A 21,824-nucleotide genomic window follows, 5' to 3' on the forward strand; every position below is an offset into this window, starting at 1 on the left:
ATAAAGAACAAATGCTATGTAAAACTACCTGCTGTTGTAGTTGATGGATGATAGCTGGATAGGTTGCCATGAAAAAGTATTGGTCCCCTTCTCAAATTCCTATATTTTTGCGTAGTTTCCCCACTTTGTTTAAGATCATCAAACAAATGTATATATCAGACAAATATAACTCAACTGAACTGAAAAGGCTGTTTTTAAATGGTGATCTCATTTATTAAGGGAAAAAAAACTATTTAGTCTCCTAGCCCTGTGTGAAAAAGTAGTGGGCCCCTAAACCTGTAATTTGTCATGTATAATGACAAAAAAAAAATAATCAAAAGTCAATAGTGCGCATTATACATATGTATAGGGAAAAATGGAAAAAAAACTTTTACATTTTATAAATGTATGCCACCATCTTGAGGTTATGGGAAAGGTGTACACTTTCATTCCAAAACGCCACCTAGTGGTTATGAAAAAGGTGTAGCCTACACTTTCATTCCAATATGACAGGGGGTACATATGACTGCATATACTGTATGAACAGTTTTGCTCATAAGTTTACATACCCTGGCAGAATTTGTGAATTAAAAAAAAAAACATTTTTATTATTTTTTTTAAATATGACTGATGACTGAACAACAACCATCATTAATTTCTTTATGGTTATGTTTTGTTCAATGATGATGCTTTTCTGAAACGGCTGACTGTTTAATTTGGATCCCATTAAAATATAATTAAATGTGTATCGCCTGGTCCTTCATGTTTTCTTTAAAGAAATTACAAATTCTGCCTGGGTAATCAAACATATGAGCACAACTGTGTGTTTTCTAATTTATTAAATAAAAGTAGGGCTGTGAATTTCAAGAGCAAGTAAATAAAAAAGAAAGTATGTGTTCAAATAAAGTGCTTAGCTTAGAATAGTTCTTTGAAACAAATTAACAAAATACAGATAATACTTCTACTTTGATCATATGGGTAGATGCAATATCATGCATTGCAAAAATGCATTATACATAAGTAGAAGGGTTTTCCAGAATTTTGAGGTCAACTTTGGGGGTGCGCATTATACACGAGAAATTACGGTAACTGGTTGGGCCATCCTCGGCAGCAACACCGGAAATCAAGCATTTTCTATAACTGGCAATGAGTCTTTCACATCGCTCTGGAGATATTTTGGCCCACTCTTCCGTGCAGAATTGTTTAAATTCAGCAAAAATGGTGGGTTTTTGAGCATGAATGGCCTTTTTTGTCACGTTTTGTGCTTTTGAAGGCAAGGAAGGCAAGGCAAAACGTGCAGGACCCAAGTGCAGGGAAGCAGGGAGGCAAATGATATTTAATTCCAAATCAAAGGCAAACAAGGGTCATGGAAAAAGCAAACTTAACAAATTCCCAAACATGATGAAGTAACAAAGAAACACTTGAACAAACTTAAAACTGGAAACAAGACACTACTACTGAAACTACAGGTGACTTTGACATGTGATACAGACACACTACAAGAACACCTGACAATGACAATAAACCAACCAGAACTGAAAGAAACCAGGAAACTAAATTCAAACAGATTGACAAGACATGAGTGACTGGAGGGAGCTGATTGGTCGACACAAGGTAGAAGGTTGACGAGAACAGGTGGACACAATAACTAAATGAGCACACAAGACATGAAAAACATGGAACACAGGAAAACATGAAACAAAACCCAAACCAAAACACAGAACATGACATTTTTCAGGTCATACCACTGCATTTCGAGTCTGGACTTTGACTAGGCCATTCCAAAACCTTCATTTTGTTTTGTTTAAAGCCGTTCAGAAGTTGACTTGCTGGTGTGGTTTGTATCGTTATCCTGCTGCAGAACACAAGTGTGCTTCCGCTTGAAGTGGCTGAACATTCTCCTTCACGATTTTCTGTTAAATAGCAGAATTCATGGCTCCATCAATCACAGCAAGTTGTCCAGGTCCTGAAGGAGCAGGCCGGGCAAGACCATCACACTACCATGTTTGACTGTTGGTAGGATGTACTTTTTTCTGAAATGCTGTGCTACATTTACGCCAGATGTAACGAGATGCACACCTCCAAAAAGCTCAACTTTCATCTCATCAATCCATGTAATGTTCTTGGGAATCATTCAGTTTGTTTTTTTTGTTTTTGTTTGTTTTTTCCATCTACAGTAACTTTTTTAGATAAGCCTTTTATGTTCTTTTTTTGTCAGCAGAGGTTTTCGCCTTGGAAATTTGCCAGAGATGCCATTTTTGCCCAGTCTCTTTCTTATTGTTGTGCCATGAACACTGACCTTTACTGAGGCAAGGGAGCCCTGTAGTTCTTTAGAAGTTGTCCTGAGTTCCTTTGTGGCCTCCTGGATGAGTCATTGCTGTTCTTTTGGGGTAATGTTTTTAGGCTGACCACTCCTGGGAAGGTTCACGACTTCCATGTTTTCTCCATGTCAGGACAATGGCTGTCCCTATGGTCTGCTGGAATCCTAAAACGTTGAAATGGCTTCGTAACCCTTTCCACACTGATAAATGTCAATTCGATTATTTCTTGACTGTTGTTGAATTTGTTTGGATCGTGTCATTTTGTTGCAGCTATTTTAGATCTTTTGTTCGCCTTGATTTTGTCAGACAGGTTCTGTTTAAGTGATTTCTTGATGGAATAGGTCTATAGGTAGGTCAGTCTTGGGTGTGATCCGTGACCAAAAATTGTGGTCAGCCACAATGAATTCATGATTTAACAAGGGGGGAAATTACTTTTTCACACAGGGCCAGGTAACCTTGAATAGTTTTTTTTTCTCCTTCAATGAAATCCTCATTTATAAACGGCATTTTAAGTTCACCTGGGTTATATTTGTGTAATATTTACATTTGTTTGATGGGCTTAAACAAGGTGGTGAAATAATAATATAAGAATTTGAGAAGGGGGGCAATAATTTTTCACTGCACTGTGGTAGGTAGGTAGATACTTTATTCATCAAGGGGAAGATTTTACAGCTGCTTTTGTCAATTTAAGTGTACATAACCCCTCTTCCCTCTGTACCACAGCAACGCGTGAGACAAAATGCTGATCAAACATTAACAAATCTGCTGTTGAGATTTACATTTTATTATACTCTGTGCCCCCCCCCCCCCCCCCAACCCACCCACACACACACACATCAGGCATTGGGCCATTGTTGTTAGACATTTGCGGAATTAAATGCCCCAGTTTTCCGTCCAGTGTAAATTCGGTTTTCATTTTACATGATACTATTCCAGTATTATCTCCTCACAATGCTATGTGATTACTATTAAATTTCCTATATTGTGTATCCTTGCTCATAATATTTGTGTTTTGGATTATTTGTTCTTTTTTTTCCTTAACAATTCTTATCCTGTGCCTGCATCACAGGTTGAATGTAATCTTCAGCAAATTCGATGAAGTTCAAAGATCAGGTCACATGATCTCCTCTTCTGGCTCAGGTGAGTAGTGAGTACTTCAAACTTCCTTTTTTTTTGTCTTAAGCCCTTAGCCTCTACCTCTTCCTATGCCATCAATTTATTAGTAAGAATAATATTGTTTGGGGACTCTTTCCATTCATTTAAAAAGAATGTTCAAGAAATTTTAACCGGTGGGTCTGTCCTTTTTTTGCTTATCATAAACATCTCAGTGGGAAATAGAAGAGAGGTGATTTTCCTGGCTTTTGATGTGTACAGTACTTGTAATCTGTGTACAAATACTGATTATTTGGAGACAGTCGGTCCTGTATAAATGAGGCAATCTTATTGAGCTCAGTAGGTGTTTGTTTGTAGTCTCTTTGAGATTGCCCCTCTCAACAGGATGGCACTAGCATCACTCCGATTCCAACACCTTTTGAAATAGACTGGATTTAAAAAAAACAAAGAGTATTTATATATTAAATGACATCTCAAGACCAATACCTACACTTTTTGTAAGACCAAGTTGGCACAGAACAACATACCAGTGTCTCCAGCTGTTATGCTGCACAAAAATGTAATATTCTGCCAACAGAACTGAAGTCGGCCCCAAGTGTGAATGGCATTAAATCCAGGTTATTATTTTTTTCTCTCATGCTTACGATTGAGCTCTTTTAAAGGTCCTGTATTTTTGGCTATTTAAGAGTGTCAGTTTTATTTTAAAATACACCTTGGTTTTGTCATACGAGTGTCCAGAATAGGTCCCAGTTTTGTATCTGCTTTGTCTGTATTTGGCTAAGACCGCCCCCTTTTCTCTGATTGTTTGCCTCCATGTAGAAGACCCACTTATGAGAGCACACGTGTTTATGTTGACAGGGCTGGCTCGGGAGAGATCTTCGCAAGTGACGTAAATAAGCTTGAGAAATTCAAATGACCTGATTTTCGGGCTCTCGGCAGAAAAACATTGAAAACTCAGGGATGCGTGAACAAGTTTAATTCATATTTCATGTTTACTGAAGCACCATAGAGACAATATTACATTCCAAATACTAGAAAAAGTTGGTTTTGCAAAATACGGGACCTTTAAAGCATTTTAAAATAATCTTTTAAAGCTTTTACTTGCACTGGACATTTAAAAATAAAATTTCTGTCTTTCTGTACTTTGTTTTTGAAATGTCTTGTTTTTAAAATGTATTTTACTCTTAGTTTTTCAATGTTGTACTTTTAATCATGTGAAGCACATTGCGTTACCTTGTTTATGAAATCCGCAACATAAATAAAGCTGCCTTGCCTGAATTTAACGCATCGTTTTTTATGGCTTTTCATAGAAATAGGCAAGTCAGAATTTAGACCCCTCTTGAATTTGTGTGCCTTCAATGTAGTACCATGTTGTACCACGGCACGGTAGAGATTGGTTAGGTTGTCTGCCTCACAGTTCTGAGGACCCGGTTTCAAATCCGGCCTCGCCTGTGTGGAGTTTGCATGTTCTCCCCTTGCCTGCGTGGGATTATCCCGGGTACTCCGGTTTCCTCCCACATCCCAAAAACATGCAGGGTGGGTTAATTGAAAACTCTAAATTACCCGTAGGTGTGCATGGGAATGCAAATGGTTGTCTGTCTATATATGCCCTGTGATTGGCTGGTGACCAGTTAAGGGTGTACCCTGCCTCTCGCCCAAAGTCAGCTGGGATAGGCTCCAGCACGCCGCGAGGCTAGTGAGGATAAGCGGTTCACAAAATGGATGATGGATCTAATTTCCATTTGCCCGTTGTCTATGGCGTTTTGAGTTAGAGTTAAGCATTAAACTAGCAGAACTTCGTTCAATGAAATTAGGTTTTGGGTGAACGTTTTGTTGTTTAATTATACAATATTTGATTCTCTTTTGTGTTTTGCATCAGTTTTACAGTAAACGTCAACTGAAAGTGAAATAACCAGCTCAAAGCAAGCACACTTCGCCTCTTATTTAGCAAACTGCGCAAATGAAAATGCCTTCTATTTGTTCCCTCTAAGTAATATTACACGGTTGTCTCCCATTTCTTGACAGCGAGAGTGAGAACAGGCACTTAGGAATACGCACCTCAACTCAACTTTATTTCTAGACCATTTTAACAACAACCGCAGCTGTAACAAAGTGCCGTACGTAAAACACAATAATAATAATAATAATTTTAATATTTTGTAATTGATACATACAAAAGTATCTTGACATTAGCATTTCACATGTAGGAGGTGCAGTTTTATTCCCTCTTTTCTGCTACATGTTGTATGAAGTTTGTTGTCAATGAGAGAGAGGAACATGATTGCTTCAAGTATCCACTGACCAGTATAAGGGGCGGCGGGATGCTGAAATTGTAAACTCGGGATCACAGCGTGCATGATGTCACTCATGTTTGGTCCAATCACTTAAGTTTGAATGAACCTTTGGCTGCAGTACTGTGGCCTATGAGTCAATAGACAAGGTTCTTTCAAAAAGTGGTTACAGTGTAGGATAAATCCTGTATGGATTGTTTATACATGGCACACAGGTGAGGTTTTACAGATGTATGTAATTACTTCCCTGTGTTAATACATAAAATTGTGCTTAAAGTGTAATTTAATTTAAATTTCTCTTGTTCTGAGTGTATCAGATTTTTTTTAATAGGAAATATCTTAAAACTTAGTGGCGTGTTGCACTGTTTTGTTTTCTGTTTTGTATAAACCTCTATCGATTATAATTTTTTTTTTTGTGCACAGCAATGAGGAGAAATAATTGTTGGGGAGGGCAAGGCTGCTGAAAGCGAGTGGAGAGATTGAATAGGGATAGAAAAAAGTGTGGGAGGGTTGGTGAGCAAAGCAGCCATTTCTGTAGAGCTTAACAGTAGGTGAGAGCTTGAGAGCCCAGAGAGAGAGAGAGAATGACTATGAGCTGTGCAGCAGCTTCGACATATCTGCACCATGACAGCACGAGAAGGTAAGGCAAGAAATACAGTAAAATGGATTTTCTGTGGTTTGCTGTGGTCAGATTGCATACTTATTTGATAATTTCACTACATGTAATGGTGAAACTGCTTTAAGTTTTATGGCAAACAGCCACAATCATATTATTCAAAGTCCAGTTTAGTATATAGATGAAAATGACTATCTTGTTTGTTCGATTCTACCTTGTTTGTTTAGATACAAATTATACTAGCCTCAAGTAAAAATGTTTGCGTTGTGCTGTATTGACAGAAAGATATACACAAACATATGTCTGGGCGAGGGAAAATGGCGTCCATTTAGAGTCATCATCACAGAGGGTCTTTGAGCGTGCTTTGTCAAATCCCTCACCTAGGACCTGTTTGCCTTTGGTGCACCTACCAGGGGAATACAGCCCCTGACAACTTAGCTCCTAGGATCATTGGGAAAACACAAACCCCTCCACCACAATAAAGTGACGGCTCAAGGAGTGGAAGGAATAACTAATCTTTTATAAATACAAGTCAAGTACAGCGGCTGAAATAAGTATTTAACACGTCTTCATTCTTCTCACTAAATATACTTCCAAAGTAGCTATTGACCTGAAAATCTCACCAGATGTTGGGAACAACCCAAGTAATCCATACATACAAACAAGTAGAAAAAATAAGATCAGAAATTAAATTGTGTGTAAAAATGTGAAATGACACAGGGAAAAAGTATGGAACACATGAAGAAAGGGAGGTGCAAAAAGGCATGGAAAGCCAAGACAACACCTAAAATCTATCAATAATCAAACAGCAATTCAGCCCCTTGTCAGTGCAAATGAATATCAGCTGATTCAGTCCTAATTGATGGCCTACGAAAAGGTGTCATTGCCAAGGTGGGAGTCAAGACACAGCTCATAATGGGTAAGCGCAGAGAGCTGTCTTAAGACCATCACAAAGTAATTGTTGCAAAACATAACAATGGCATTGGTTACAGGCGCATATCTAACCTTCTCAACGTTCCAATGAGCACGGTTGGGGCCATAATACGTAACTGGAAAGCCAATCATACCACCACAAATTTGCCTCGATCAGGTGCACCTCGCAACATTTCTGACAGAGGAGTGCAAAGAATAATCAGAAGAGTTGTCAAAGGGCCAAGGACCACCTGTGGAGAGCTTCAAAAAGACCTGGAATAAGCAAGGACTGTTGTCACAAGGAAAACAGTGAGTAATGCACTCACCACGCAAAAACCCATTGCTGAAAAAAAAAAGCATGTCAAAGCTCATTTAAAGTTTGATGAACAAAATTTGGACAAGCCAGTTAAATACTTGGGGAATATAGTCTGGTCGGATAAGAGCAAAATTGAACTGTTTGGATGCCATAATGCACACCACATTTGGAGGAGAAATGGCACTGCACATCACCCTAAAAACACCATACCGACAGTGAAGTTCAGAGGTGGTGGTGGTGTGGTGCTGCTTTTAAGCAAATGGTACTGGTAAACTTCACATTATTGAAGGCAGGATGAATGGGCAAATGTAGAGACATTCTTAACAAAAATCTGCTGCCATCGAAGAGGGTGATGAAAATGAAACAAGGGTGGACATTTCAGCAGGCTAATAATCCAAAACGTACTGCCAAGGAAACTCTCAATTGGTTTCAAAGAAAAAAAATAAAGCCGCTCGAATGGCCCAGCCAATCGCCTGACTTGAATCCAATCAAAAATCCATGGAAAAATTTGAAACTCAAGGTCCATAAAAGAAGCCCAGGGAACCTTCAAGATTTGAAGACTGCTTGTGTGGAGGAATGGGCCAAAATCACACCAGTGCAATGCACGACTACACATTTGACTAGTTTCTCCATACAGGAATCGTCTTGAACCTGTCATTGCAAACAATGGCTTTTGTACGAAGTATTAAAGAAATACCAGTTGGTGTGTTCAATATGTTTCCCTTGTGTCATTTCACATTATTACACACAACCTAATTTATGAGCTTATTTTTTTCTACTTTCTTTGTATGTATGGATTACTTGGGTGGCCCCAACATCTGGTGAAATTTTGTCAATAGTACCTTGGGAAATATATTGGACAAAAATGGTGACGTGTTTAATACTTATTGCAGCCGTTGTATCTTTTAACCCTCTTTTAATATGGATTTCCATGCTGTTCCTGCTTATACTGCAAGCTCAGTGGTGACTGGTGAAAGATACTATAAAAGCTCATATGCAAGAACAGAAATTACACATTGGACTGGTGTAACAATGCACAATTTTCTTCTGTGACTGTGAGCGAGATGGTCATTGCTTTTTCAGAATCTGTATAAACCCATTTATAGCTGGACATAATGCATAATACAAAATATGTTCTCTATTTATAACCAAAAAGTCAGCCAGAGGCTGCAAAATGCGTACTTTGCCGCAAGCCACATCAGCCACTTTAAATTCTTCAAAGGAAGTCATATGATATCAGCACACACGAGTCGACATATCTTGAAAAGGGGATTCAAATTATTTCTATGCATGCTGTTGATATTTGCGTGGGTGTATCCCTGTTTATCTGATGCTATTGGCTGCTGGAAGATGTGTAGGGAGAGACTTAGTTTAAAGCCAGTTATACAACCTTTTTTTCTTTCGTACCAAAATGACATTTTTCTCTCATTAAATTTAAAAGTATGTTTGGTATTTTGCTCCTGGGCACAATAGCTATGATTGTTAGGGTCAGTGAAATAGTCTCAATCTTTTCACAACCACAGCACTGTTGCTGTATTTGTGCTACTCAATATACTCGACAGTACAGTATTTTACCATACCGCTGCTATGATAAAATGAGATTTACCAATGATTTACATCCATCAAATTCTAAACTAACTTCTGCACTGAAAAAAGAGTGTTAAAAATGCTTTTGCATGAGGCCCAGAAAGACACGCAGACAAGCAATTGTTAATATCGCCAGCTACTGGCATGATTTGTTTTCTTTTCAGATTTTAGTGAAAGGGTATTGCTTTGACAATGTTATGTGTTATCAAACGGAATATTTATTCATTCATTCATTCTCAACACTGCTTATTCTGGTTAGGGTCGCGGGGCGCTGGAGCCTTATCTTAGCTGACTTCGGGCGAAAGGCGGACTACACCCTGAACTGGTCACAAGTCAGTAGCAGAGCACATATAGACATGGACAACCATTGGCACTCACATTCAATTCACACCGTCACTGAGTGGGAACTGAACCCATGCTGCCTGCACCAAAGTCAGCCAAGAGTACCACTACACCATCAGTGACACAAACGGAATAGTTTATTTTTAATACATTTTCTTTACATGGGCATGGGTTTTCTTCTGTCTCACGTCATTATCTAGTGTGAGAGAATAGGCAGCTCATTGTCGTCGTTTGGCAAAGTGTGTCTGCTGTCTCTGAAAACCCGAATGAGCTTTTTCTTTTCATTTGTATGTTTGCATGAATCATTGCCTTATGATCTGCCTTTTTATGTTGCAGAATAATGTGTTGTTAACAGAGCAGCTGTCTAAAAATCTGACATGGGTCACGTTCAGTGTCTTGAAATTGGGCAAGCATTAATTCATTACACCTATCTTTTATGACAGCAAGTTTTACTTTGTTGACTGATTTACGGTTGTTAAATTCATGTGCAGTTTTATAATAAAAGTAACATTCTATGGATACTTTTTTATTTTCTTAATACAATTGATGAATTTAATCAAATTGGTTTTCGTTCCATTCACATTGTGGAAAATCAGTAAATATGCTTAAAAATTAAATGTTGATGTTGGACTGCAATAATCTGCACAACTATCCATCAGAATCAGGCGTTTTGATTACATGACCCTTTGAGCCTTCATATGAGCGAGTGCTTGTTTGAAAAGGTCAGACATATTTAGAAGATCACATGGATGGGTGATAAACCCTCTCCATTTTTGTTTGGTAAATTGGCTGTTCACTGACTACTGACAGACTGCAGGCAACTTGAATAGAGGAGAAGAGAGAGAAATTTAGCCCATTACCTTTGCTTTAATGTGAAACAATGGGAAAGTAAGTTTACTCCTTAATTACATTACTCATTTATACCAACTTTTTTCAGACTGATACCAGACCAAGTATTCACTCTTGAGTACTCACCGATACCAAGTTTTGATACTACTAGTACTTTTGGTACAAAAATTTCAATTAACACAATGACATTTAATTATGCCCAACAAAGACCTTTCTTTCACACGTGATGATTTACTAATGTGCCAAACTGCCAAAGTGTAGTGTCAACTACTGACGATGAGGACATACTCAATGTCAGATCTTTTTGCCTTAAGTATCGGCTGTTGGTATCGGCATCCTTTACAAGTACCCGATACTTAGAAATAGTGCCAGTTTCGGGCCTGAGCTCTAGGGAAAGGAACTCTGAATGTTTCAGCATACCAAGAGATTTTGGACAGTCAAACAGTTTGGGGATTACCCTTCCTGTTCCAACATTTCTGTGCACTAGTGCACAAAGCAAGGTCCATAAAGACATGGATGAGACTTTGGTGTGGATGAATGTGACTGGCCTGCACAGAGTCCTACCCTCAACCCTGTAGAACACTTTTCGATGAATTAGAGGGGAGACTGAGAGCCAGCCCTTCTCGTCCAACATCAATGTGTAACCTCGCAAATGCGTTTCTGGAAAAATGGTAATAAATTCCCATAAACAACTTTTGTGTTCATTTCGAGTGGACAGTGAGCCCGGCCTTCTCATTCAACATCAGTGTGTGACCTCACCATAATGCTCCTGGAAGAATGGGCAAAAAAAAGCCTTCCCACAGGAGTTGAAAATGTTATGCTCAGGGTAGACCAACATCATATTAAACCATATGGATTTAGAATGGGATATCACTTAAAATCATATGTGAGTCAAGGCAGGTGAGCGAATATTTTTGGCAATATAGTGTATTTTATGCTTTGTGAGTATAAATTATTGCTTATCAGCAAAACATATTTTTGGTATTATAGTATAAAAGACACCCTATGATAAGAAAATTGATGGAATCGCGTTTTCCCTTGCCCGGAGGCGGGTCACTGGGGCCCGCCTCTGGAGCCAGGGCTGGAGGTGGGGCTCGAAGGTGAGCGCCAGGTGGCCGGGTCTGCACCCATGGGGCCCAGCCGGGCACAGCCCTAAAGGGTAACGTGTGTCCCCCTTCCCATGAGGTCACCACCTGTGGGAGGGGCCATAGTGGTCGAGTACAGTGTGAGCTGGGCGGTGGCCGAAGGCAGAGACCTTCGCGGTCCGATACCCTGCTACAGAAGCTGGCTCTAGGGACTGTGCAACGTCACCTCTCTGGCAGTTGCCCACAGTGAGAGGCGCCAAGCAGGTGTTGGTATATTTATTGTCCCCGACGAGGTGCCTGTACATTGGGGTTCACCTCGGTGGACGAGAGGAGACTTGAGAAGCTCGGTCATTTGGGAGGGGCACATAGTAGAGTGCCTGCTCCTCCACATTGAGAGGAGCCAGATGAGGTGGTTCGGCCATCCTCAGTCCCATCCCATCCTTATACCCTTTCGGATGCATCCTGGACGCCTCCCTGGTGAGGTGTTGCGGGCATGTCCCACCGGGAGGAGATCCCGGGGACGACGAAGGACACGCGGGAGAGACTATGTCTCCCGGTTGGCCTGGGAACGCCTCGGGGTCTCCCCGGAAGAGCTGGATGAAGTGGCTGGGAAGAGGGAAGTCTAGGCTTCCCTGCTAAAGCTACTGCCCCCGCGACCCGACCTCGGATAAGTGGAAGAAAATGGATGGATGGACAGTGGTGAGGCCAGCCATGATGCACGGATTAGAGACAGTGGCACTGAAGAGACAACAGGAAGCAGAGCTGGAGGTGGCGGAAATTAAGATGTTGAGGTTCTCTCTAGGAGTGAGCAGGTTGGATAGGATTAGAAATTAGCTCATCAGAGGTACAGCCAAGGTTACATGTTTTGGAGACAAAATTAGAGGGAACAGACTTCAATGGTTTAGACATGTCTAGAGGAGAGAGAGTGAGTATATTGGTAGAAGGGTGATGAGGATGGCGCTGCCAAGCCAGAGAGCTAGAACAAGACCAAAGAGAAGGTTGATGGATGTAGTGAGGGAAGACATGAGGGCAGTTGGTGTTAGAGAGGAAAATGCAGGAGATAGGCTTACATGGAAAAGGATGACACGCTGTGGCGACCCCTAATGGGACAAGACGAAAGGAAAAGAAGAAGAAGAAAATGGTGAACACGGATCAGACTGTCATGTCTTTATTATGTAACCTCAGAGGCTGCTTGCTAAAAGAGTTTTGATATTTTGTACAGAAAAATATCATACATTATCTTCCAACATTGAGAACAGAGCGTATGGCACTATTGACGTTGTTGTAGTTTAAACTTTAAAGTGTACCCTGACACCTAGTGGACACCTCAGCTTCATCACCCTCCTGAAGTGCAATCTTTTCTTCATTTATAGGTGGCAGTCAGGCCCTAGCCAATGTGGCGCCCTTGGCGAGATTCTATATGGCGCCCCGCTCCATCAACGATTTACATAAGCTTACAAAAAAGTCGAATAGCAATAATTTTTAACATTGCTTTTAATTTACAACATGCAACAAAATTTCGAATTGAACATTTTCCTCATTTTATTACTGTATTGTTACTGCCAAACACATCATGAGAGTAACTTACTGTTGCAACATGGTACAAATCAAAAGTAGCAACAACTTGACCTCTCTTTCTCCCATTTTCCCTGTATTTTTTTCTTCTCCTGTGTCCTGGACAGTTTTGGCTGTTTTGACATGTTTCCAAATGTCTCTGGGGTCCCATGAATAAATTTGCCCTCAGCAGAGGAGGGAGTATTTTTGCTATTATCATTTGTAATAATATTAATTGTGCATTTCTTTAAATTTGAATCTGTTTTCCAACTTAAAAGTTAGTTGTGAAGTTATTGCAAATATGTGCAGCTTCCCCACTGGATTCAGCGACGGAAGATTTCATCTGGGTTTTACTCAATGACCAGGAAATATATTCCTTTTGTCTCATTTTTTCCCCCCGCATCCAGTAGTTTGACAGTTCATCAAGAAGTTTCATTCCTTACATTTGTCTCTTCCAATGAGGCGCTTTATGTGCATTGGCATCTGCATTTTAATTATATTAAGGATTTTGAGAAATATCTACAAAAATAGCCAGATAAAATGTTATTGTGAATAAGTGTAAGTAGTAAGAGAGAAACATAATACACATCTGTAATTTCTTTAATATCAAGCTCCAGCCTTAGATTTTTTCATTTTAAAATTTTCTTCACAACAATTGAGGCTGTCACTGTTGTTTTAACTTTTTAGTTTAACATTAAATAATTAATGTATTTAAGATGTTCTTATTGCCCTTCAATGTTGTAACGAACTGTTATGTGTGGTTATTGTTGTGTGTTGCTGTTTGGGGGCGTTGTGAGAGCAAAAATTGTTTTATTGTGCTAAGCGCTGTTATTTCCGAGGGCCTTTCAATGCTTCACTGCACATTGTAGGGAAAACGGGAAAGAGAGGAAGACGCTCTAGGTTAGCTGATTTCAAAGTACTGTACATGGTTCACCTTGCTCCTCTTCTTTTGATTGTTCTTATTAATTTAATTGTCATTTTGTTTTGAAATAATTATATTCATCGCAGGTTTAGATTTGGGTATGTCATCAATCATTGCCAACTGTGGGCCTGCGAAGACCTTTGAGACTCTTTTATGATTAAGGGTTATACAAATAAACTTGACTTGACGTGAATCCCCCCCAGCCCCCACCTCCACCGCTCCCCGCTCAAAAAAAAACAACAACCTCAAAATATATAAATAAATAAATACTTGGACCAAATGTTTTGACGCCCCCTTGTGGCCGCGGCGCCCAAGAAGGAGAAGAATCTCCTTTTATTGTCATGAACATGCTTGCATGTACACGCAATTTGTTCTCTGCATTTAACCCATCACAGTGAACACATACACGTTAGTGGAACACACTGGAGCAGGGGGCAGCTAAAGCGCCCAGTATTTCGGCGTATCAGTGTCTTGCTCAAGGACACCACAGCCGTGAGTCCGGGGATGTTGGCGGATGGTACAGTCGGGGTCTTGAACCTAGGTCCCCCACGGTGGCAGGCGATGATCTTCACCATTGGCCCAGGGTGGGGCTGCCGTGCAATAAGTTTAGGTAAACTCAACAAAAGAGAAAAAATGCTGGTTATGTGAATATAGTCTTCATATTTTGTCATTTGTAAGTGATATTGTGGAATGTCAGCCTGTTTTTTGTACATATGCTTCATACCAGAAAACGGTGATCTCACATTAATAGAGCCCTTCCTCTTCTCACTAATGTGTGTCAGCCATCGTGAGTCACAGAACTATACATGCAGACACACACACGCACGCACACACTCATACACACATATTGATAACCTAACTCAGAGGCAGGCTTAAGGGTTGGGTTTTCTGGCGCTGAGAGAGCAAGCCGAATGCAGAACAGGCACATGAAAGGACGCATATAGCCACACACATTCACAGTGGGAAAGAATTATATCTTTAGTCCACAGCAGAGATGCTGAGAAAGCTGGTGTGCAAGAAGATCTGCGCTAGTAAGAATTTTCTGTGGTGTTGTTGTTTTTAATCTTTCTCTATTAGTATTCTGTCTTCTTTCTTCTCAGCTGGGCTGGTGTTTTGTCCTTTCCTGCTGTCCATTATTTTCCATTTATTGGCCATTGTGTTGCAGTATTGACTCTGCCCCCACCACCACAACCATATATTTTTTTTAGGTGGACCTGTTGCCCTACACACCCCTCTGTTATAAATATTTGTGATGGATGAGCCTTGCAGCCCAAAGAAGTTGTTTTGCATATTTCTGTACATTAATCAGATTACTTAGTTCTAAACTTGTCCTGTGATGTCATGTGCTTTATGTACAATGAGAGATGTACAAACGGTGGAGTTCAGTCAGAAACATCACCTTTCTTTTAAGTACTTTATCATTGCGAAAAGGGTATTGTAAAATAATTGTTAGGAAGGTTTGCATGCTTACTAATTTTGTTTAAAAAAAAGGAAGGATTATTGCTGCAAACATTTATGAGGTTCATTGAACAGCAACTATTTGCTTAACGCTAATCCCTCGTCTGAATAGTCATGTTGGGTATAGGTGATGAGGCTTGTATTTATGCACATCTGCCAAACTAGATTAAGGAAGGTCAGAAGGATGGTTAGATAAATGCTAAATTGACACACGCACAGGACCTGACACAATGATTTAGGAACACTGTCCTGTTGATCATACTACAATGTTGAATTAATATTGTGCTACACTGCAGAGCTGTGTCAGGTTGTACACTGGGCTGGTTAATGAGAAGAGAAATATGATGCATTTCACAATGGAGTGTCATTCCAAGCAGAAGGAGCATTGTGTGAAAATGTCTATCCTTTGCGTAAAGCAATGAGGGATGAATTTCTTATTGCCTGTACTTAAAAACTTGCAGCAATCCAGCACCTAAACAAGCAATTCTGTAGTTTTTAAAGATTATGGACTTTCATTTTTGTAAATTTTTGCTTTCCAGATAAGAACTTTGAAGATGAGGACTCAGTTGATGGAGGCCGGTCCTCCTCCTCCTCATCCTCCAAAGCACCTCTTAGTGGCAAGAGGACTGTAATGACTGCTAGAAGACCAAGCTCGGCAACCTCAGCAAAGGCCACAGGTGTGTGTGTGTGTGCGTGTGTGTGTGCGTGTGTGTGTGTGTGTGTGTTGCACGCGTCCTACCACAAAACTCTTTTCGGAGGTATTTAAGTATGTCTGTGCTTATATGTATAATGCTGTATGTGTGTTTGTATTACTTAAAGGTAAAGAAGCAGCTGCTGGGGCTGTTGATGTAGAGGATTTTATAAAATCTTTTGAAGATGTGCCCTCCGTCCAGGTATTTGAAAATAACTGTGTTGCATCGTAGGACTCCAAAATAACTGGTTCTGATGGTAATGACAAAACTTGTACCTCCTGTCACCAGATTTACTCCAACAGAGAGCTGGAAGACCAGCTGACGAAAATCAGAGAAGTTCTGTCAGATGACAAGCACGACTGGGAGCACAGAGTGGTAGCAGTAAGTTAAAAATGCACACATTCAACCCTTACTAACTGGTAATTTTTCCAATTCAAATTAGTCAGAATGCAAGTGCAAGACAACTCCACATGAACATGACTTTGCTTATCCGGCAGCATGAGGTGTTAAAAGGAAAAACACGTCAATATTGACTCATATATGTTCATCATGATCCCGCTTTAGCTGAAAAAGGTTCGCTCATTCATGCTGGCTGGGGCAGCAGAGTATGAGGGGTTCCCTCAGCAGCTGCGTCTGTTGGAGGCACCGCTCAAACTATCGGCTAAAGATCTGCGCTCCCAGGTTGTCCGCGAGGCCTGCATCACTCTAGGGTAAGGTGAAAAAGTGCAGTCCTATGGGATGACTCCTTAATTTTTTTTAAGGGCACAATTTATGTTTTTTCCCCCCAAGGCTTTATTTAACCTCTCAATCTGTCCACTGGTTATTATTGTTCAGTATGGAAAAGATATGTTTGTATAAAGCAGGGTTTACCAAATGAAAATAATAATGCATTGACAATGGCATTTACTTACATACTTTTAAGTTAATATTAATTTCAGCAAACATTATTTAAACCCCCTTTGAGCCTGCTTACCGTAATTTCTCGTGTATAATGCGCACCCCCAAAATTTACCTCAAAATTCTGGAAAACCCTTCAACCAATGTATAATGCATTTTTACAATGCATGATTTTGCTTCTACCCATATGCTAAAAACGTAGTATAATTTGTATTTTGTTAGTTTTTTCAAAAAATTATTCTGAAGTTAAGCGCTTTATTTGAACACATAATACTTTTTTTTTTATTGCTCTTATTTTGAAATTCACAGCCCTACTTTTATTTAGTAAATGAGAAAACACACAGTTGTGCTCTTATGTTTGATTTTCCAGGCAGAATTTGTAAGGTGTACAATTCCTTTAAGAAACCAGGCGAAACACATTTAATTTTATTTTCATGGGATTCACATTAAACTGTCAAGCTTTTCAGAAAAGCCTTATCATTAAACAAACCATAACCATAAAGAAATTAACGATGGTTGTTGTTCAGTCATCATTTGTATTTAAAAAAAAAAATTAAAAGAAATTCACGAATTCTGCCTGGGTATGTAAACTTATGAGCACAATTCTACATATATGCAGTCATATGTACCCGTGTCATTGGAATGAAAGTGGAGTCTACACCTTTTTCATAACCAATAGGTGGCATATGAGAAAAAAGTGTACAACTTTTTCATAACCACTAGGGGGCGGTGGCATAGTGGAATGAAAGTGTACAGCTTTTTCATAACCTCTAGATGGCGGCATACATTTATAAAATGTGAAAGTCATTTTCTCCTATACCTATGTATAATGCGCATGATTTACTTTTTACAATTTTGGGGGGTATAAAATGCGCATTACACACGAGAAATTACGGTAATCATCACTAAAACAACCCAGGCATGAGGCATTTTGCTCTGTCACCTAATAGAAGATGACGCGTTTTGGGTCCCCACCCTAAATTGGGAAAAGCCTAATATAAAGTCATTGCATCCATTTGTTGCCAGATTATTATGTACAATAAAGTGCGGACAGCAATTGTGTGCTAACGAGAATTTTATTCGTCATAGATGTTGGGTTAGGAGGACATAGCGCATGTAACTGGAGTAAAGCCTGTCAGAATACAGCATACAGGCAATGAGTAGGTGTCTTCAAATACAATGTAAGCATAAGATAGAGTGCCGTGAAAAAGTATTGGCCCCCTTCTGAAATGCTTGTGTTTTTGCATATATTCCCCACTTTAATTAAGATCATCAACCAAAATTAAATATCAGACAAATATAAACCAAGTGAACTTAAAATGATGTTTTTAAATGGTGATTTCATTTATTAAGGGGAAAAAAAACTATTCAAATTTACACGGCCCTGTGTGGAAAAAGTAATGGCCCTCTAAACCTAATAACTGGTTGGGCCATCCTAAGCAGCAACAACTGAAATCAAGTGTTTTGTATAAGTGGCAATGAGTCTTTCACATCTCTATGGAGATATTTTGGCCCACTCTTCCTTGCAGAATTGTTTGAATTCAGCAAAAATTTAGGGTTTTCAAGCATGAACAGCCTTTTTAAGGTCATGCCACTGCATTTCAATCTGATTAAAGTCTGGACTTTGACGAGGTCACTCCAAAGTCTTCATTTTGGTTTTTTTAAGCCATTCAGAAGTTGACTTACTGATGTGTTTTGGATCATTATCTTGCTGCGGAACCCAAGTGCGCTGCAGCTTGAGGTCACAAACTGATGGCTGAATATTCTCCGTTAGGTTTTTTAGTTAAAGAGCAGAATTTATGGTTCCATCAATCACAGCAAGTTGTCCAGGTCCTGAAGGAGAGAAGCAGCCCAAGACATCACACTACAACCACCATGTTTGACTGTTGGTAGGATGTTCTTTTTCTGAAATGCTGTGCTACATTTATGCCGGATGTAACGAGACACGCCTTCCAAAAAGGTCTACTTTCATCTCCTCAGTCCACATCATACTGTATTCTCCCAAAAGTCTTGGGAATCATTCAGATGTTTTCAAAAGTAAGACGAGCCTTTGTTCTTTTTGGTCAGCATTGGTTTTTGCCTTGGAACTCTGCCATGGATACTATTTTTGGCCAGTCTCTTCCATATTGTTGTGTCATGAACACTGACCTTAACTGAGAAAAGGAAGGCCTGCAGTTCTTTAGAAGTCATCCTGAGTTCCTTTGTGGCCTCCTGGATGAGTCATTGCTGTTCATGTGGGGTAATCTTTGTAGGCCGGCCACTCCTTGGAAGGTGCACCACTGTTCCATAATTTCTCCATTTGAGGTTCATGGCTCTCCCTATGGTTCTCTGGAATCCTAAAGCTTTAGAAATGGCATTGTAACCTTTTCCAGACTGATAGATGTCAGTTACTTTGTTTCTTCACTGTTCTTGATTTTGTTTAGATCGTGTCATTTTGTTGCAGTTTTTTTTAATCTTTTCTCCGACTTGATTTTGTCAGACCGGTTCTGTTTAAGTGATTTCTTGATTGAACAGGTCTGGAGGTAATCAGGCTTGGGTGTGATCAGTATAAATCAATCAAAGGTTGTGGTTAGCCACTATTAATTCATGATTTAACAAAGGGGTTAATTTTCTTTTTCGCACAGGGCCAGGTAACTTTGAATAGTTATTTTCCCTTAATAAATGTGTGTGTGTTTGTGTGTACAAATGAAATTTTGTTTTATTTTTGTATTGTATATGTGCTCATCAAACACGACAGGCGCCACCCTGCACCACCAACCAACAAAAGTACATTTTCAACCTAGGATAAAATAGGTTGAGGACTAATCGTTTAAACTGTTAATTTAGGCATTTCTAATCACTTTTGGGTGACCACTGCTATTAGTAGATTTGGCTATTTGCGGTCGAGCTCAGTCCCAAACCCCTACGAATAGCGGGGGTCCAATGTATATCTACAACTGGTGACGCCAAATGGGCAACTAGTTTACAAAGGTTTATTTCCACTTAATTAAGCTAATGAAGTTATACATTGCTCTTCTGTGAAGCAAGCAGCAAGCCTTCTGACCAAAAACATCTTTCATTTACATTTTATTACAACCCAGATGAATGCAACACTTAAAATGCAAGAAAAAAAGCAGAGTTGATGAATGGACTGTGGATGCGGATGGACTAATGATTTGTAACTGTTTTCACCCCAAAGCATGTTTGTGGTGTCCAACTGATCAGATCTTTTTTATATGAATCTAGTAAGCACTTTATTTTTGTTGTATAAGAGCCTTTGTCATGCCAGGGAATTAGGCATTCTCCCAGCTATACTCTGCCTATTGTTGTCATCACTATTTCAAGAATTAGCTGTCCTTGCCAATTTAGCCATAGTGAACTTGAAGATAAAAGCGATGTGTGCACAATTGCTACAGCAAAACTGTGCATTCCTAGCATTGTTAGTGGGACTCTACAAAGAAGAGATCCATAGGTTCTAATCACAATAATTCCCCTCCGTCCCTCTGTCATTCAGACATTTATCATCACTGCTGGGTAACAAGTTTGACCATGGAGCAGAGAGCGCCATGCCTATACTGTTGAACCTTGTGCCCAACAGTGCAAAAATCATGGCCACATCTGGAATGGCTGCCATCCGCCTCATCCTCAGGGTGAGTTGTCTAGACACACAAGAGGCTATGTTTATTCTCAAAACATTTCCATATGTATTGTATCGTTATTCAAGCACCATTGTCCAACACTAGGGTTGGGCATTGTTTGAATTGAGCGATTCCGGTCCCGATTCCAGTTTCTTATTTCGATTCCGGTTCCAAACAATTCTCGATTCAGATTCTTTTAGGGGGCTGGGTCAACAAAGTTTCCATGGTTTAAATAAAGGGTGTCCAAATTATGAACATTCATTTTCTTAGCAGCCTGCAGCATAGACTAAAATGAACATTTCACTCGAGGTTCTTTATAACCAGTATCAATATCAAACCTATGAACTAAAAGGCAATGTGTGTGGAACTAACCCAATTGACTTAATATTTATTAAAAAATATTTCAGCTAAAGGTTAAATATAGCATTTTAAAAATTGTTATTTGGGACTGTTTTATCACGTCAAATGGTTTATATGTGTTTTAAGCTTGCAGCCTTTTATTTTGAAGGGTACGCACCGGAACTCAGCATTTGGTACGAAAAGTAACTTCACATGGTACCAGTGTTTATTTTTTTAATGCATGGAAACAAATGCTCTAAAACGTAGATTCCATTCCTTACCCAACAATGAGGCACAAGGTTAGTGTTTGTGAGACTCTGAGAAGTTTATGTGCATTTTGTCCCAATTCATTGTGATGTAAAGTTGCGACGATGAAGTTTTAGCTCAATGTCATCGGCCCTTAAGTTGGTTTGCAGACTAAAATAAACGCTAAAAACCATCAGTGCAAAAGTCCAAGCAACCGTTTACCTTGTTAGCTGTTTCAATGTTGGCATAGACGTATTTTATTGTTTCAATCACCGAATTGACTGAGACTGACGTTGACTTCACTGAAGCTCCGCGCGGTGTAGTCTGAAGCTCGGAGCGCATCAGACACTACACATCGTGAAAGGCTCCTTTGTACAATATATTCTTATTCCAAGTGTTGCACTGAGGCGACTGGTCATTAATTTTAACAAAGTTAAGACACACTTTTGTTCGCCGCCACCGCTGTTGGGGACAAGCAGGTCTTCGTGCGTGTTCTTCTTTATTGGCTTTTGCCGCTTCTTCATTGGTTTCTAATGCTTCTTCGTTGGTTTTCGCCACTTCTTCTTCGCGGCTGGAGGACTAGGCATCGAAACTGGGAACCGACATTTTTACATTTGAATGATTCCGGTAGAACCCTATCCAACACAGATCTCAAATTAGATTATTATTTTTTTCCCTCCCCGGCAAT

At 39.7% G+C, this 21,824-nt stretch overlaps 1 protein-coding gene across 46 annotated transcripts in view; it reads left to right on the forward strand.

Annotated features, from left to right (window-relative positions):
• The window catches only part of clasp1a (cytoplasmic linker associated protein 1a), a 139,206-nt gene that overhangs the window by 56,592 nt on the left and 60,790 nt on the right, over positions 1-21,824 (forward strand). For 45 of the 46 annotated variants that reach the window (XM_061793506.1, XM_061793512.1, XM_061793513.1 and 42 more), the window contains 6 exons: positions 3,370-3,440; positions 15,885-16,022; positions 16,165-16,238; positions 16,326-16,418; positions 16,602-16,747; positions 20,428-20,563. In XM_061793506.1, coding sequence (XP_061649490.1) covers positions 3,370-3,440; positions 15,885-16,022; positions 16,165-16,238; positions 16,326-16,418; positions 16,602-16,747; positions 20,428-20,563 — 658 coding nt within the window. Of the gene's footprint in view, positions 1-1,657; positions 1,812-1,903; positions 1,996-3,369; positions 3,441-15,884; positions 16,023-16,164; positions 16,239-16,325; positions 16,419-16,601; positions 16,748-20,427; positions 20,564-21,824 lie in introns of those variants that run through there. The other variant, XM_061793542.1, reaches the window with a different exon arrangement.

Source organism: Phyllopteryx taeniolatus, chromosome 12 (genome assembly GCF_024500385.1).
Source record: "Phyllopteryx taeniolatus isolate TA_2022b chromosome 12, UOR_Ptae_1.2, whole genome shotgun sequence".
Classification (NCBI taxonomy): domain Eukaryota; kingdom Metazoa; phylum Chordata; class Actinopteri; order Syngnathiformes; family Syngnathidae; genus Phyllopteryx; species Phyllopteryx taeniolatus.